General features: G+C 34.2%; 1 protein-coding gene across 4 annotated transcripts in view; it reads right to left on the reverse strand.

Moving 5' to 3' along the window:
• LOC129254810 (kinase suppressor of Ras 2-like) overlaps nt 1-17,361 on the reverse strand; it is a 38,049-nt gene that overhangs the window by 8,622 nt on the left and 12,066 nt on the right. The window contains exons 5-15 of one of the 4 annotated variants that reach the window (XM_064109661.1): nt 14,498-14,590; nt 13,458-13,558; nt 11,321-11,356; nt 6,490-6,712; nt 6,050-6,113; nt 3,971-4,069; nt 3,106-3,194; nt 2,502-2,586; nt 1,996-2,084; nt 960-1,056; nt 372-505 (exon numbers count right to left, since the gene is read on the reverse strand). In XM_064109661.1, the coding sequence (XP_063965731.1) occupies nt 372-505; nt 960-1,056; nt 1,996-2,084; nt 2,502-2,586; nt 3,106-3,194; nt 3,971-4,069; nt 6,050-6,113; nt 6,490-6,712; nt 11,321-11,356; nt 13,458-13,558; nt 14,498-14,590 (1,110 nt within the window). Of the gene's footprint in view, nt 1-371; nt 506-959; nt 1,057-1,995; nt 2,085-2,501; nt 2,587-3,105; nt 3,195-3,970; nt 4,070-6,049; nt 6,114-6,489; nt 6,713-11,320; nt 11,357-13,457; nt 13,559-14,497; nt 14,612-17,361 lie in introns of all 4 variants that reach the window. The other 3 variants (XM_054893340.2, XM_064109672.1, XM_064109667.1) reach the window with 3 other exon arrangements.

Here is a 17,361-nt window from a genome sequence, read left to right on the forward strand (position 1 = left end):
CCTCAAAGAACTATATCCAGCAACTGGGTTGGAACAAGGAATGTTTAGTGTTATTAGGAAATCAACCAACACTTTGTCACAGGAGTTCAGATGGATAAAACTTAGTTTGTTTTATAATTTGCTTATCATTTCATTTGACAATGAGGAAATCAGTGCTGTTTGGGCAGGTGCAATATTTCATAGGGTGCAGATAAGAAATTTTGAGTGGCAACAGATCTGACCAATGCTGACCACTGGAGGGACAACACTGTCCAACATTCTACAAACTAAGCATATTCAGGAGCTCAGACAGAATCAAACTCCGAGCTGGGTTATCATCATGTGGTCTACTTGAGACTTACAATTGAGTAACTGCTGTTTTTTGAACTTACGTTTTCTGCTTGGACAGCCTGCCTATACTGAAGAGAGCAAAGTCTGTGATCACAACCTTGTCTTTCTCGATAAAGATATTCTTGGACTTGAGGTCTTTATGCACTATCTTCTTGTGATGTAAGTAGCCCATACCCTGTGAGAGCAAGAGAGATGCAAGTCAATATAAAAAGTTCAGGAATTGAATGTTAGTGAAGAAGTTATTGCAGTTAAAGAAGTATTGGTTCTTTCAGTTTTGTGGAATGAATGGTATCTAAAGTAAAAAAAAGGGTAAATTTTACACTTTCTATCTCTCTCCCTCTATTACAAACTCCTTCTCTATCTCTTTTATAAAGGAGAAGTCCACAGTGACATAGGGTTAATTTGATAAAAGCAGAAAAATGAGAGAACAGATGAAGGAAAGAAACAAGTATAAAGTACATGTATGCTAATAAACTGAATATTGGTGTTATAACTATGTGTCACAATTTATTTCTCATGGTTAGACTACAGATGTCAACCATGTTTTCTCAGTACAACTTTGAGGATTCACATACTCCTGATGAATGACTGAATATGAATAATAAATAAAATACAGGAGATAATCTTACCTCTGTTATTTGTTTAGCTATTTGTATTGTCCTATTGATGTTGAAGCGGTCTTTCCTGAGGTGTATATGAGTGTATAACGTCTGTCCTTTGCAAAGACTGAATGAAATAAAACAGACAAAAAGAAAGGCAGGTAATCAATACATAGCATAACCAGTTAACTAAATTCAGGTGCATGCAAAGGTTCATTGAAATAATTAGAAATTATTTGACTTGTTTTATCCATGCTTTGGAATGATGGGGTGTTGAATAATAATTTGTTTTCATTATCTTGACATTGATGAAGTCATTTAGATTACAATACAAAAAATGTCCCAAAGTGTTAGCAACATTTAAATTATTTTACATGCTAAACTTTGTTACTTGACTATGCAGAGCCAAATAGATTTTCTTAAATTAAATAAGCACTTTTCACAAAAGGGCTTTAAGAAAGTCAACTTAGCTTGTTCCTACAATCATCAAATAATTTCTGTGTAAAATTAACATTGACATATCGAGTAATTAATGAATAAGCACAACTGTCACTTCCTTCAAATGTCATAGAATATATCTTTGCAGAACATAATAAATGTCAATCTTTGAAAATATTGCTTTTTACAAATACAAACCATGGACAACAACCATCTCTTTTGCTAACACAACTGACACCACGTCTTAGTAGCATTATATGATGTTGATATTTTTTAAGTGATTCAAATTATATTTTCTTTAACTATGAAAAGGACAATTTTATGTTAATCCATCACAACCCTTAAACATAAACAAACCTCCTAAAAAGAACCCTACAACATAACCACACTATTACCCTTATGACTTTTAAAAAGTTACCTTTAAAGCATGCGCACTCATGCGAGACTCTACAAAGCCATTAGATTTTTAGGCAAAGGTTTGTCAATATATCTGGGATAACCCAAACTAAATCATTTTCTTAAAACCTTTTCAATAAACAAGTCATGGTATATTGAATTAGGGAACTTAATCTTCGTATTTACAAAAAAAGTGGTTATTCAAATTGAGACAAACCATAAATATGTTTACCTTGTAACAATAGCTAGATGAGGTGGCCTCATACAGGCTCCCATAAATAGAACAACAAATTCATGCCTAGTTTTCCTGAAGAAGGACACCTAGAATAAAAAGAAGGGAAAAAATGCAACTATAAAATCATAATATCAAACAAACTCATCAATTTGGGAAAGATATTTATCAAAACCAGAAGAAAACTGGAAATGGATTCTTGACCACAAACAGTCAAATCAATAACCTCCACCCTTGCCAGATCCTAATCATATCACCATTCAAGTTGAATTTGGTTTCATTAGTTATTGAATGAAAATTTCATTAAAAAAATAAAAATAGTTATTACAATACTATTGTAAATTTGACAATCAATATCTGAAATGGTTGCCCCCTCCCATCCATTAAAAAAACAAGCCATACAGTATTGATACATATATTGTTTGTCAAAGGATCTGAATCAGAAGGCTGGTAGCTACCTCTATTATTCTAACCAACAGCAATCAAATATGCATGAAAATTCTCACCTCTCTCTTGAAAGCTTGTAATTGCATCTCATCATCAGTATCGATGTCCATCATTTTGATTGCAACGTCCCCATGCCATTTACCCCTGAAAAAACAAACAAAACAATGCATTCATTATCGTTTGATTTTAAAAAGTTTGCTTTGATGATCACATTTTCTCTGGGTTTCTGATTCTTTGTAAATTTACACCGAATGGGAAGTCGAGGAAAACATTTGAATTAATGATGAGGCTTTATTGTGGAAAGGTCTGATGTGCTCCATTATATAAAAATAAAAAATAACTGCATATTATGTAAATATGGAATTAGATTGTAATTCCTTTTATATTTGATGTTCTTCTTATTTCTGTTTCTTTTTTTGTTTATTGTTTATGTATCATCTTTGTAAGGTCAATGATTGTTTTTCATTATTTGAAAAATTATTTAGCATATCAGTGCAAAAAAGAGAGGGAAAAGTACAGTTACGGATAAAAACAGAATTAACCAGAGCATAACAAGTGATGACTCATGGCTCTGTCAGTGAAAAAAGAGAGGCTTTTAACACACAGCAAGCAACATACATGTTGATGAAAATGAAACAAAAAATAGTAAATTATGTGACTTACTTATGTACTTCCCCAAATCTGCCTGTTCCTATTAAGTCTTGTATCTCAAGCTGCTCAAAAGGAATGTCCCATTCTGATAAAAGTTTTTGCTGTGAGAAATAGAGAGAGAAAAACTTACCATTAATCTTTTCTTAATAAAGATTTTATTGTTAGATTTGAATGTCAGCAATTGCTTGACATTGCCAAGGAAATTTTGATTTCTACTCATTACTTATTTAGTCCAGGTTCCCGAAACACAAAACTTAGCAATGATTGTACAATTTTATATGATTGGAAAAATCAGAGTGAAAATCAAGCGTACGATTAATCGCTAATCTTTGTGTTACGGGACCCAGGTGGGTGTTTCATACAGCTGTTCGTAAGTTACGAGCGACTTTGCAAGTAACTGGTGACCCTCCTTGGGGACTTAATTAATGCCAATGGAAATCTGCTGTGTATAACTTACCACAAGAAAGGATCACCAGTTGTTCGTTAAGTTGCTTGTAACTTACAAACAGCTTTATGAAACACCCAACGAATCATTCAGTCATTGATGATGAAGATGAAGTTGGCAAAGATGATTCAAAACGTACGTACGTTAAAAGCAGTTTTTTTTCCTTCATTAATTATTGAAATCAAGCACTTCTTTGTGTAATATTGGGCAGCTCCATCAGTATGGTATATATAACCCCTATTTGTGGGACACCAAGAAATGATGTTTCTAGTTCATATAAAAAGTTGTAATGTTCTAAATTTATTACGGCTTAAGTAGTTTGTGAGGTAAAATTATAAAAGGGGAAAGAAATGGCGGTCGGATATACAAAAAAGGAAATTTTATCGAACTGCTCTTTGTTTAGGGATGGAGTAAAATATTGGAATAACTTACACTATTTTTTCGAGTTGCTACTAGGTATGTGTCGGGATCAGAGACCTCGTCTGAAGGATCAGTCTGCTCAGGGAGTGTTTTCTCTGAATCTGTGAAAGGCTACATACAAAATGGGGAAATTACATTCAATATCAGATGCACAAATATTTATAATCATTCTTTTGTTTCAGGACGCTGCAGCTCATGACCACATTGACAGTCTACACCCTTCATTATGATTACCACTACTAACACTACATCTATTAAAGAGTTTCGAAGTGATGACGTCACAAACAAGTGGAATGCCTCTGGCCGTCTCACCTGCATCACGCGATTCAATATAGCAGCAGTGCTGATTTTGAAAACTACTATAACTCGCACAAGATGTTCAGTGATACTTGGTTACTCTTATTTCCACGTTTTATGAACTAGACCAATACACTTATAGAGATATGATGGCAATTCAACAAATACCCCCAACGTGGCCAAAGTTCTTTGACCTTACATGACCTTTGACCTTGATCATGTGACCTGAAACTCGCACAGGATGTTCAGTGATACTTGATTACTATTATGTCCAAGTTTTATGAACTAGACCAACACACTTTCAAATTTATGGCTGTAATTCAACAAATACCCCAATTTGGCCAAAGTTCATTGACCCTAAATGACCTTTGACCTTGATCATGTGACCTGAAACTTGCACAGGATGTTCAGTAATACTTGATTACTATTATGTCCAAGTTTCATGAATCAGATCCATAAACTTTCAAAGTTATGATGGTAATTCAACAGATACCCCCAATTCGGCCAAAGTTCATTGACCCTAAATGACCTTTGACCTTGGTCATGTGACGTGAAACTCATGCAGGATGTTCAGTGATACTTGATTAACCTTATGTATAAGTTTCATGAACTAGGTCCATATATTTTCTAAGTTATGATGACATTTCAAAAACTTAACCTTAGGTTAAGATTTTGATGTTGATTCCCCCAACATGGTCTAAGTTCATTGACCCTAAATGACCTTTGACCTTGGTCATGTGACATGAAACTCAGGCAGGATGTTCAGTAATACTTGATTAACCTTATGGCCAAGTTTCATGAACTAGGTCCATATACTTTCTAAGTTATGCTGTCATTTCAAAAACTTAACCTAAGGTTAAGATTTGGTGTTGACGCCACCGCCGCCGTCGCCGCCGCCGTCGGAAAAGCGGCGCCTATAGTCTCACTCTGCTATGCAGGTGAGACAAAAATTGTTTTTGCATTTCAGCATTTTTTATACCATATTTTGGTAGCACATGATGAAAAAAAACCAATACCAAAATTTGGTGAGAATCTGTCCTTGGAGGCCTGAGATATGACCTCATGAATACATAATTAGCCCCATTGAAGTCAATGTATTATTGGCCTGGTTCCTAACTTTTAGAACCAGGTCAATAATACATTGACTTTAATGGGGCTAATTATGTATTCATGAGGTCATATCTTGGGGCCCCATGGACAGATTCTCACCCAATTTGGGTTTTGCGTTTTTTTCATCATGCGCTACCAAAATATGGTATCAAAAACGTTGAAATACAAAAAGTGAAAATTTATGATGTCACACTTTGGTACTCAATTATTATAATCATAAAATTTTGTGGATTTCATGCTACTACTAGCAGATTCAAATTTGCATTATACAGTAAAAATATTGATAAAATGATAAATCCATAATTTATTGTTCGAAATAGACACGAAATGAAATACTCCGAAAATTTGCTTTGCCCAATTGATCGTTGGCCCGGCAGCCGCTGTGCAGCGCCAGATCGACGAGGCTCTATCCCTTTAATCGTTGAACGCCAAACAGGGTAGCAGCAACTCCCATCTTTTAACGTCTTTTGGTCTGACGCGGCCAGGGTTTGAACCCCCAACCTCCCGGTTGTGAGACGGACGCTCTACCAACTGAGCCAACACACCGATGCTTTTCCTATATATACATGTATTTGTAGGAATGAATTAGCTAAAGCAATTAGGGGGTCATTATCTCTATTATATTTGTGATAACTGACATTCAAATGGAAAGGAATTTAATATAAGCAAGAAACATATACTTACATCATGGGTATCATGTGAATCTATAGTTATCGTCCGATCACTACTGGTCGACGTTACATTCTCACTGTAAACAAACAAGGATAAACAAGAAATAAGTAAGGAAATATATGTGAATGAGGACAAATAAACAGTGAAAAGAAATGTCTTTGTTATTTGTGGGATTAAGTCATCACCAATATATCACAAGTATACATGTACTATATGCAAAGTGCTATAATCAATTATTATCACTTTAAAACAGAAAAGTACAAGGTGAATTTTTAAATTAATCTACTTTTGTTACAATTCAAAAACTTAACTTTGGATTAAGATTTCAATGCTGACGCCACTGCCACCGTCGGAAAAGCAGTGCCTATAGTCTTGCTCTGCTATGCAGGCAAGATGAAAAAATAACTACGGTACATGTAAATTGTAACTTAAAAAAAAAAGGTTACACTCACTTATTGTCTAAGAAGTCATCACTGACATCTGGTGGGAATTTGAATTGAGGTACCGTCATGAGCGGTGATGGCGAGGGTTGGGCAGGACTGGGAGGAGGAATGCCTGATGTTGAGGTGAATGGGGCAGGACTTGATGGTGTTGATGAGGTGGTGGATGAGGGATTTGAACTGGAGTCACCCGTCGATGATGCAACATTGACAGCAGTCTGTGTTTCTGAGCGAGCTGGAAGAAAAGAAAGGCAGAACGAGAAAGTTGGTAGAACGCTTCAACGTCAACAATGCATGAAATAACGATTTAACTGATTTTGGACCAACACAAATTTCAATTAAGTCTGGGACTAGTTTCCCATACAACCTCCTGTCACTTATTTCTGCTAAATTTACGCATCTTTGTACAAAATTGCCATCATCCAAAGAAAGTTTCATTCTGTGGATATGTCTTTCTTTTTTAATCTATACCCTGTATTACCAAGATTTGTAATGGCCAATCAGGATAATTTTGGTATGGGTATTCTTTCCTGAAGAATAACCAGAAACAATCAGAATTGTGAATTCATGCTTAGGATTAATAAAAAACTTTGTGTTATTAGCCAGTCCTGATACATTCTAGCAATATCATTAATAACTGTTAAAATTGTAAAATCAAATTATTGAAATTACAATGAAGTCCTCACCATTGATAATTTTTGCCAGACAAAACACCTGGACCATGTTTCTCAAACACTAATATCAATAACAAATAACCAAAATTCTAGGACAAAGTTGCCTCCAGCTAATCAAATAGGCTGATTTGAGTATCTTGTAACTTGACATTGATAATAGGTGTTATGAAACATTGATTGCAATACCCATTCAAATAAGAATATAAATGATATAAAAATAAATACAACACCACTGCACATTATATGCACAAGTGTGTATTGCATTGGTTTCAAATAATTATAATAGAATTTTAACAGAAAGATACACTTTTCCTAAAAAAATCAATTCATGCATTCAAAATATTCATGCAATGCAATATATTTGAAATATATATATTTCTTACAATTTTAATCAGAAATAAAAACACATGCTTCATGTAATATGAAATTAAATTTAACTTATCTCTCATTTAAAATTTTTAATAATAAAGAGAGAAAGCAAGACGTTAATAATGACTATCAACATACCAATATTTTCTTAATAACCACTTAATTCAATATTCAAAATCAAACAAAGGAACAAAGTTAATTACATAATAAAAAAGAAATATGCAGGGCAACAAATGTAAATTACAGAGAAAACATATCATAATGTAAACAATATTTGCAAAAATAATAACAAAATAGAAAAGATAAGGTTTCGAGCATAAAACCAGGAGTGGATAAGTATTTTAAAAGAACCAAGCATGGACCATCTCAGAGAGTAGGGACGTGAGCAGCAAGCCCCTACTGCCATATTTCAGGGATTTTTAAATACTAAATCATAGAAATGAGGGCCATAGCAGTCGCACATGGCGCTCCCAATGTCACAACTGCACGGTCAAATGTAAACTAGTATCTCTTTCATATTCATAACCAAGAAGATGAAAGCTTCATTAAGGGTAATTATTAATTACCTATCACTTTTCAAACAGGGCAATTGACAAATAGGCTTTGGAGCTCAACATGTATTTTGTGGCCATTTCCTACTGCAGAATTAATAAGGTGATGTGGTTTAATACCTTTTCATAATAGTTAGTATGGGTAAAATGCTTCATGCTTTTTATTTTTTTTCTTATTTCCCAAGCTATATAATTTGCAACTTTCATGCAGCGATGCAGGCAAATTACTTTATTGGCACAGACCCTCCCCCCAAAAAAAAAAATAATAATAAAATAAAATTTAAAAAATAAAAATTTTCAAATTAAATTTACAGCTGCAAATTGAGTTGTTTTTTTTCATTTGCATGATAGCATGTGCAAATATTTTTGCTCTGAGATATATGCTATCAACTACTTAGCTCATTTTAATATGGGTTCAAAGCACAGGAGTGTACAATGTGCACACTACAGGGAAATATTCCTTTCACTTGGGCTGCAGCATCCATGCTCTCTGTTCATAGAGCCAATGCTATTTTATCTGGATCATGTCATGAAAAACAAGAACATGGAGCATGGTGGCATGCATAGGAATATTACATTGGGTTAAAGTCAGGAATGTTTGCTACATCTTGGTTTTTTCCCTGATGCAGTTATGGCTGACAGCACTGAAGCAAAACAGTGGTATGTGCCAAATACATTATGACCTGAATTCAGATAACAAGTTTATACCATTGTTTGTCTTAAACCCCTCACATTACTCACTCCCAACATGTATTTCATTGTAATCTTAATATAAATGAGTGCTAGTAGCGTATGCAGGATTTTTGAAGGGGGGGGGGGGGTTCGAGTTGAATGAAAATTTGACAAGCAAAAAAAAACAAGTGGAATGCCTCTGGCCGTCTCACCTGCATCACGCGATTCAATATAGCAGCAGTGCTGATTTTGAAAACTACTATAACTCGCACAAGATGTTCAGTGATACTTGGTTACTCTTATTTCCACGTTTTATGAACTAGACCAATACACTTATAGAGATATGATGGCAATTCAACAAATACCCCCAACGTGGCCAAAGTTCTTTGACCTTACATGACCTTTGACCTTGATCATGTGACCTGAAACTCGCACAGGATGTTCAGTGATACTTGATTACTATTATGTCCAAGTTTTATGAACTAGACCAACACACTTTCAAATTTATGGCTGTAATTCAACAAATACCCCAATTTGGCCAAAGTTCATTGACCCTAAATGACCTTTGACCTTGATCATGTGACCTGAAACTTGCACAGGATGTTCAGTAATACTTGATTACTATTATGTCCAAGTTTCATGAATCAGATCCATAAACTTTCAAAGTTATGATGGTAATTCAACAGATACCCCCAATTCGGCCAAAGTTCATTGACCCTAAATGACCTTTGACCTTGGTCATGTGACGTGAAACTCATGCAGGATGTTCAGTGATACTTGATTAACCTTATGTATAAGTTTCATGAACTAGGTCCATATATTTTCTAAGTTATGATGACATTTCAAAAACTTAACCTTAGGTTAAGATTTTGATGTTGATTCCCCCAACATGGTCTAAGTTCATTGACCCTAAATGACCTTTGACCTTGGTCATGTGACATGAAACTCAGGCAGGATGTTCAGTAATACTTGATTAACCTTATGGCCAAGTTTCATGAACTAGGTCCATATACTTTCTAAGTTATGCTGTCATTTCAAAAACTTAACCTCAGGTTAAGATTTGGTGTTGACGCCGCCGCCGCCGCCGCCGTCGCCACCGCCGCCGCCGTCGCCGTCACCGTCGCCGTCGCCGTCGCCGCCGCCGTCGGAAAAGCGGCGCCTATAGTCTCACTCTGCTATGCAGGTGAGACAAAAAAGGGTTGTCACCAAATGAAATTTGAAAAGCAAAAAAAAAAAGGGTCGTCACCAAATGAAATTTGAAAAGCAAAAAAAAAAATAAAGGGTTTTCACCAGATGAAAATTTGACAAGCAAAAAAAATTGTTTTCACAAAAATCTGAAGGGGAGGGTTTTAACCCCTGTAAACACCCCCCTGCATAAGTGCCTGTGCTAATCTATGCAGAATATGGTTATGGAGATTAAACCTTATCAATGGCTTAAACTTCCTTCATGAATTCAGGCCAAAAATTCAATGCCCCATTTCATTACTTAATTACCTAAGTCCCAACAACCCCTATCTCCCACCTTCACCTATGTATAAAATAACTTGTGTTTGTGCCTTTCTGAACATACATTGATAAATCATACTGCAACTGAGAAGGCCCTTCTTGCAAGCAAAAAGAAAACTCATCTCAAACACAGCCACGTTTAAATTATATATGTACTGCAATTAACCCAATGAATAGATTAATGATTTTAAAGATGGTAATCATAGGAGTCATGCAATGCTGTGTTCTCACTCTACAGTAACACATTTCTATGTGATGTGAGCATCTATCTGAAAAAACACATCCTTTTTAGGTTTATTTATTTGTATTTGGATGCCAATTTTATAAGTGGCTCATTAAAAAAAAATGTTGTGTTCCTTTGGATTTTCATCCAGTCTTCATACAATCAAACTGAGAACTGGTGCAAATTCAAAGCTCAACAGATCGCCCTTTCACAATGTATAAAAGTAACAAGGACCTGTTCATACTATCTACTAGAGTGAGAACACATATGGGGGGATCGAGCAGAAGCATTGGTTCGTAACTCTACTCACCTCATACCCCACTTTATTATTCAGTTATAACTAATTTCATTGAATTAATGTTTGTAGAAGCACATGTACACTACAAACATAATCTTGTCTAAATAACATATTATCCAAAGTTTTTTTGCAACTTAAGCAATGTCTAGTCTCCCACCACTTAAAAAAAAAATGCAAATAATAAGTAGGGGGTGGGGTGTAATATTAGTTAAGAACCATTTTTTTTTCCTTTGTGTTTTGATCATCACATCTACATCATACCACTACACCATTACCAGACCAACAAATTTGTGGCTACTATGGTAGCATCACGTCTTGTTTGGTCTATAGTTGGTCAGGGGCCCCATTTCACAAAACCTACCACCAATAATATCAGTCACATTTAGAAATCATATGTGCTTTCAGCAAATAAAATAGCATGCAAATGCAATTATTTATTGGTATTAAGATTGTGAAAGAAGATCCTGGGATTGGTGGAATGTGCGTGAGGGAGGTGATAGAGAGATTTATAATTTAAAGTGTGCATGTAAGGTTGCAGTGTTTTTTCTACCTTGTTTGTGACTCATAATGGGAGATGAGGTGCGATCTGTGAGATAACACAAAGAGGCTATGTAATAGAAGGCAAGCACATTAAGAACACATGACAAATACACACACACAGCCTGGCTATAAGCATTGTATAGTATATGAATCAATCCTTTAGGGGCCAGGTTTCATAAACCTTATCATCAATATTGAATAGGAAAATCCTAGGGCAAATGAGTTCTTCACCAATCAAATAAGAGTATTTCAGTAGTTAGAGAAGCAAGTGTAGATAGAAGGTTCATGACACAGGGCACATCTTACATACTTGTATTTTTCTGTCTATTCTGATCAAATTTTTAATAATTTTCTCCTTCAATGCTAGTAGAGCTTTGTCATAAAGAGTTTATAGCCTTTTTTGTAGAATGGAGGAGGTGAGATTAAGAGATGCATAGTTTTCTTTCCATTTCAAATATCCCAGACATAAAAGGCATGATGATCCTGAAATGAAATACTGATTTGATTTCTCTTCTCTTTATTTTGCATATTTTTATTTCTTTTTCTAATCATGCATCTAGCATATATACAGTGAAATGAAAATGTCAATAAAAGGGTAAAATAATTGGACATATTTTTACACTGAAAACTTGTGAACATTTTCTATACTTATTAAACTCCCCAATAAAAATAATGTGAGAAATATCTTTTAAAGAGCACTAAAGCTTAAAATAAATACATGATAAATAATTTGCAGAATGTTTAACAAACATATGACAAGAGTAGACAATTAGGTCCCAAAATAAATTGACTAAAGAATAAATTTACTAACTTGGTGCCAAAATTATAATGCTGTGATGATTACATTCATGTAAGACTTTCCTTTGCTGTCAAGTTTAAACTTCAATACCAACTAAAATTCTGTGAACATTCATTTCATGCAGTTGTAAAGGACACCCTCCCTTGGTAAATGTGAACTTCCCTCATTTTCATTGTAATCCGAATAATTATTTCTCATTTTCTGGTAATCATGTGTATGCCATGCAAACAGAATATTTTTGTGACCTGATAATGACAAATGCTATGAGCATCCAGATTAAGTTTTGGCAGTTTGCAATGTGCTATATAAATCTTATGTGGGGTTGCAAAAAGCTGGGAACATGATTAAAAAATAATAATCAGAGAGCATAAAGTTCTTTCTAAACAAACTTTGTAGTTTAAGCATTTTCTTCATCAGATTGATTTATATTTGATTTCAATTTACAATCAAAGTCTGCAGTTACAACTTTTCACTAAAAGTGTTATACTATTTTTGACTGAGAAACCATGCTAAGCTACAATGAGTGGGATTAATGGAAACTTTTGACTGTTATCTGAACATGCCGGGAAGCGACAAAAGGCCTACTGAAATAAAATCCTTGGATGTTTAATGTAGCACTTTTGCAACCAAATCGTCATCTCAAGTAACATGGTCCTATTGTTAGAGAATACTCTAGTAATTTATCAAATAATGTATTAACGTCACTTCAACTAAATTTGGCAAGAACTAGTTATTTGAGCTTCTAATATAATCCAGCATTCAAACTACAGCCTTTACGTACCACCCTTCCATTTTAACTTTATTTTTCTTATAATACTATTTGCTATGTTGAAATGTTCATGTCCCAACCAGTCCCCTCATAATATATCTCCTTAAACTTCCATTGTTTTGATTTGTATTTTATCTGGATAGCAAGTTATCAAATGAAATAAAATAATAAGTTATGTGAACATTGAATTCTATCTAACCTTCATTTAACATTTCAAGATTGGGAAATTTGCTTCACTTTGAATAACATTTGTTAAAAAAGATTCTCACGATAGAATTATAAAGGTTAATAATACATTATCACAGGTTGAAGGGCTTTAAATCTCTTGTCTATTTAGCAAAGTTATATTTTGCATATACTGAGTAGTGACAGGGAGGGAGAGGGGAAAATAAAACTAAATTATGTATTGGGGATCTGCACAGCACTCATATCAAAACACACAAAAACAAAAATAAATGTTACTACTACAAATAGCTGGAAGCCAAAAACACTTCTACACTGCATCAACTTAATCTCGACCACTTTATCTACAATAGCATGCAACCATTGAGCTGGGTATTTTCCAGTTGCCATATTTACCATGTTCTATCGTGCTTTTGAAGATTTCTTCATACTTTCTCGGCAACCCGCACGAAGGGACCTTCTCTGCATGGAATTTACAATTGCTATGGCAGACGTACCTGATGAAAAGAAGAATATATGATTGCAAGGAATAAGATATTTAAATAAACTGGTGTAATATTGGAATGTGAATGGAAACAAAGGGGGAATGACAACTGTCAAATTTGATTTTAAAAAAAAAGATGATCAGAAACTTGAAAGATATGAACATTGGTACATTTCCTCAAGCAGCATTCTGTAACTTTTTAGACTTATTTCATGATGCTTAACTAACTAAACCAGAATGTTTAAATATGAGAAAATCACCTTGGTTATATTATAAACACTTGGACAATTCGTCGCCTTTCCACACAAAGGCCGTTTGTCGCCTTCCTGCACAAAGGCCGTTAGCGCGCTCTGCACGGCGCCTTCCCCTGGAAGGGCCGTTATCGTGCAGTGAACAGTACGCGCTAACGGCTTTTGTGCGAGAAGGCGACGCGTAGTATGCACTACTGGCCTTTGTGCGGGAAGGTGACGATTTATAGTTTTAGAAGATGATAGATTTTATGTCACTGTCTTTGACCATGGAATTGTGTAGTAAACTGATTCAAATTCATTTCAATTCCAATTATGGAATGCTTGACTAAAAACATATATGTGAATTACTCATTTTGAATATTGATTTACTCATTTGAAAAGAGCAAATGAAAATATTGAATGAAGGTTCATGTCAGAGCATGTGCATTTCAGAATCTGATCAAATCTAAAAGAAATTATCAAAAATAATAACAAACTCTTACTTTCAAAGCATGGTAGGACAAAAAGGATTTAAGCAAGAGAACAATTATCAACCAGGCCAGAGCCTTGTTTGACCAAACTTGTTATCTATAAGAAAATTACAAACTTGCTCTCAATTGGCCAATCGCATCGCAGATTACCAGTAGCTTGTAACTTGCTAATGATAACAAATTGGAAGAAACTGGGTCCTGAGCCTGATGTGTTATCTACTGCATACTCACTTGCAGTCTTTGCACTTGTAATGTTGCAAGAAAACGATCTTCTCATGGCAGTAGTCACAGGTCTGAGGCCTCATTGATGTCTTCTTACTGAACCTATGAGGGCGTAATGACCATCTGCTTGCATCAATTTGATCATGAATAGGGGGGTAGAGAGGGGGAAGGAGGAGTAGGAATGGGACGGGGCAAGATGATATAGGTTGGTACGAAGTGGAAAGGGGGTACATAGGCATGTGAAACGGGGACACAGTGCACATAGTGTATTTGCATACAACAAAAATAGCACATATAAAAAACAGTGATTTATACAGAGGTAATTATGGTATAATTTGAATTTTCAAATTAGAAAAAAAAGAAATATGTGGATTTTAAAAGATTTAGAAGTATGATGAGATTACGTTTTTTTTAATGGTGAATGAAGTGACAGTGATGATGAATATGATTGAGTAAAAAGAACATGATGATGAAAATGATGACAAAGAAGGTGGAGATGATGATAATGGTGATCAAGATGACAATGAGTATTATGATTACAAGGAATATAATGATAATGGCAGTTACAATTACAGTGGAATTATACAGAAAAGAATTACAAAAATGTTTAATAGCAGAAGGAGGCAGAAATGATGATAAACATATGAATCGATAAGACAATTGCCAAAATTGAAGAAATTTGCTTGCATATAAAAATTCATATCAGGTCAAGGAATTCACAACCAAGTATGAAAAGATTGAAGATTTTTCATATTTTTAAAAATTCAATAACAATCAGCATTTCGGTTGGGAGTGACGGGAGAAAAGAACCACAAAATCAGAGCATAGTGCATGCATTACAAATATATAATGCCATGCCCAGCATTTTTAGATGAATGAAAGTCAGATACAAGGTCATGAGATATTGGTGAAAGTCATACACAAGGTCACAAGACATTGGTATAAGTTATAGGCAAGTTCATGAAACATTAGATGGATTCAAATCATAGGCAATGTCATGGAACATTGGTGTAAGTCAAAGAGATATTGGTGAAGGTCAGAGATAGGCCACAAGGCATTTTTGTAAGGCAAAAACAAGGTCATGAGACATTGGTGGAAGTCAATTGCAAGGTCATGACACATCCAATGAAGGTTAATATTAGTATAGATGGAGATGATGAATTCAAACCAAAGAGCATTCATGGAGATAGTGTCATGTGACACAAAAGAAGGTGGGCCAAGGAAATAATACAATTGGTTGGGAAGTATAAACAGAACCAAAGAAAGAGGGCGAGAAGTAGAGAGAGTTGGGAGATATAAAAAAAGGAAATAGGGGTGTCCATAGAAAGAGACATGGGGGTCAAAAGGAAGAGAATGGAAGAGGAAACATGAGAGGAAAAGAGAGAAAGGGAGAGAATGAAAGACAGAGTGGGAGATAAGATGGGGGAAAAGAGAGGATGCATTTGTTAGCAGATGAGATGCAGGCAATAAATGTCTAATCATGATTAATAAAAACTATTCCAAAATATAAAGAAGTGTAAATGATTATTGACATAATGCACTAGATGCATCAAGAAATGATAACTAAAATAAATGAATGCCCAGATGCTTTGCTCATTTATTCTATCATCTGTTTTGAATCTAAACCACTACACCAAAAAAAAAAACTCAATGTTTCAAAATATGATCTGTGTGCAGCATTAATATAAGTTAATGCTGAATTTACTATTCAAAACTGTTAAACAAACATATCAACTTTCTAATCGATCCTAAGCTAAAAATATATTATTAAAAGAATGAATTTATATATTAAAATAAAATAGAAGATAATTAAATAACGTATTTGTTTGTTGCAGACTATTGTTCTTATTTCATGACAATGCATGTTTATTACATCCAATATGATACAAAAATAAGAAAACTTTTGAAACTTGACTTTATAACATATTTTGCATGTTAAGCAATAATTTAGTATTAGAGCAATTGGATCACATTTGAAGATACTGCTGCTAGCATGAGTAGAGCTTTTGCATTTGTTTACTCATTTGAGTAAAATCACGAGGACTGTAATAAATTGTATAACACATCTCATAATTCATAATGCATCAACAAAATAAAACAGAACAAAACAAACATGAAAAGTTTTCATATTCAAAACAGAACACTCTTGAATGACTAACAGTGTGATTAGGAATTTAGTCAGTAGTAGTATTACTAAAATCAAGAATATTATTGCAAAAGCACAGAACATAAAAACAAAAAATGTGAAATCAGATCAAAGTGAATCAAACAAAGTAATACATGTAACATCAGCCATTTACAGAGAACCATATATCTATTCTCAAAAATAATAATTACTAATATTTGGAATTTAGTACCTGTGCTTTCTTGTATCTCTTCTTTCTTACATATTTTTTTAATAATATATGAATTATTTTTTATAACACTTTATACAGTATTTTTACTATAAAATATTTCTACCAATTCTTCCACATTTTTCTTAGCTTTTTAAGCTTTATTTACTCAAAATCAATTCACAAACATACTGAAAGTCTTAGTTAAGTTTCTAGAGTCACTCCATGTCATTCATAAACAGAACTTGAGTAGACTCGAAGCTCACAAACATTTTGTTCATAAACCATACTTTGCTGATGGCTTTATGAAACTTGATCTTTTCATTTTCCGTACAGAATATGAACTTATGATATATAATCATAATTTTTTTTTTAATTCCATACATGAAAATAACTTTCTTGTAAACATCTATAAATGGCTGACACTATCATCAATACAAGATGCCATTTTTTATACTAAGTCCACATTAACTGGTCATGCCAAGTTTGATTTCAAAATTTTCTTGAGACGGTTTTCCCCTTTTGTTTTATAGTAATCAA

Source organism: Lytechinus pictus, chromosome 2, assembly GCF_037042905.1.
Source record: "Lytechinus pictus isolate F3 Inbred chromosome 2, Lp3.0, whole genome shotgun sequence".
NCBI classification, from domain to species: domain Eukaryota; kingdom Metazoa; phylum Echinodermata; class Echinoidea; order Temnopleuroida; family Toxopneustidae; genus Lytechinus; species Lytechinus pictus.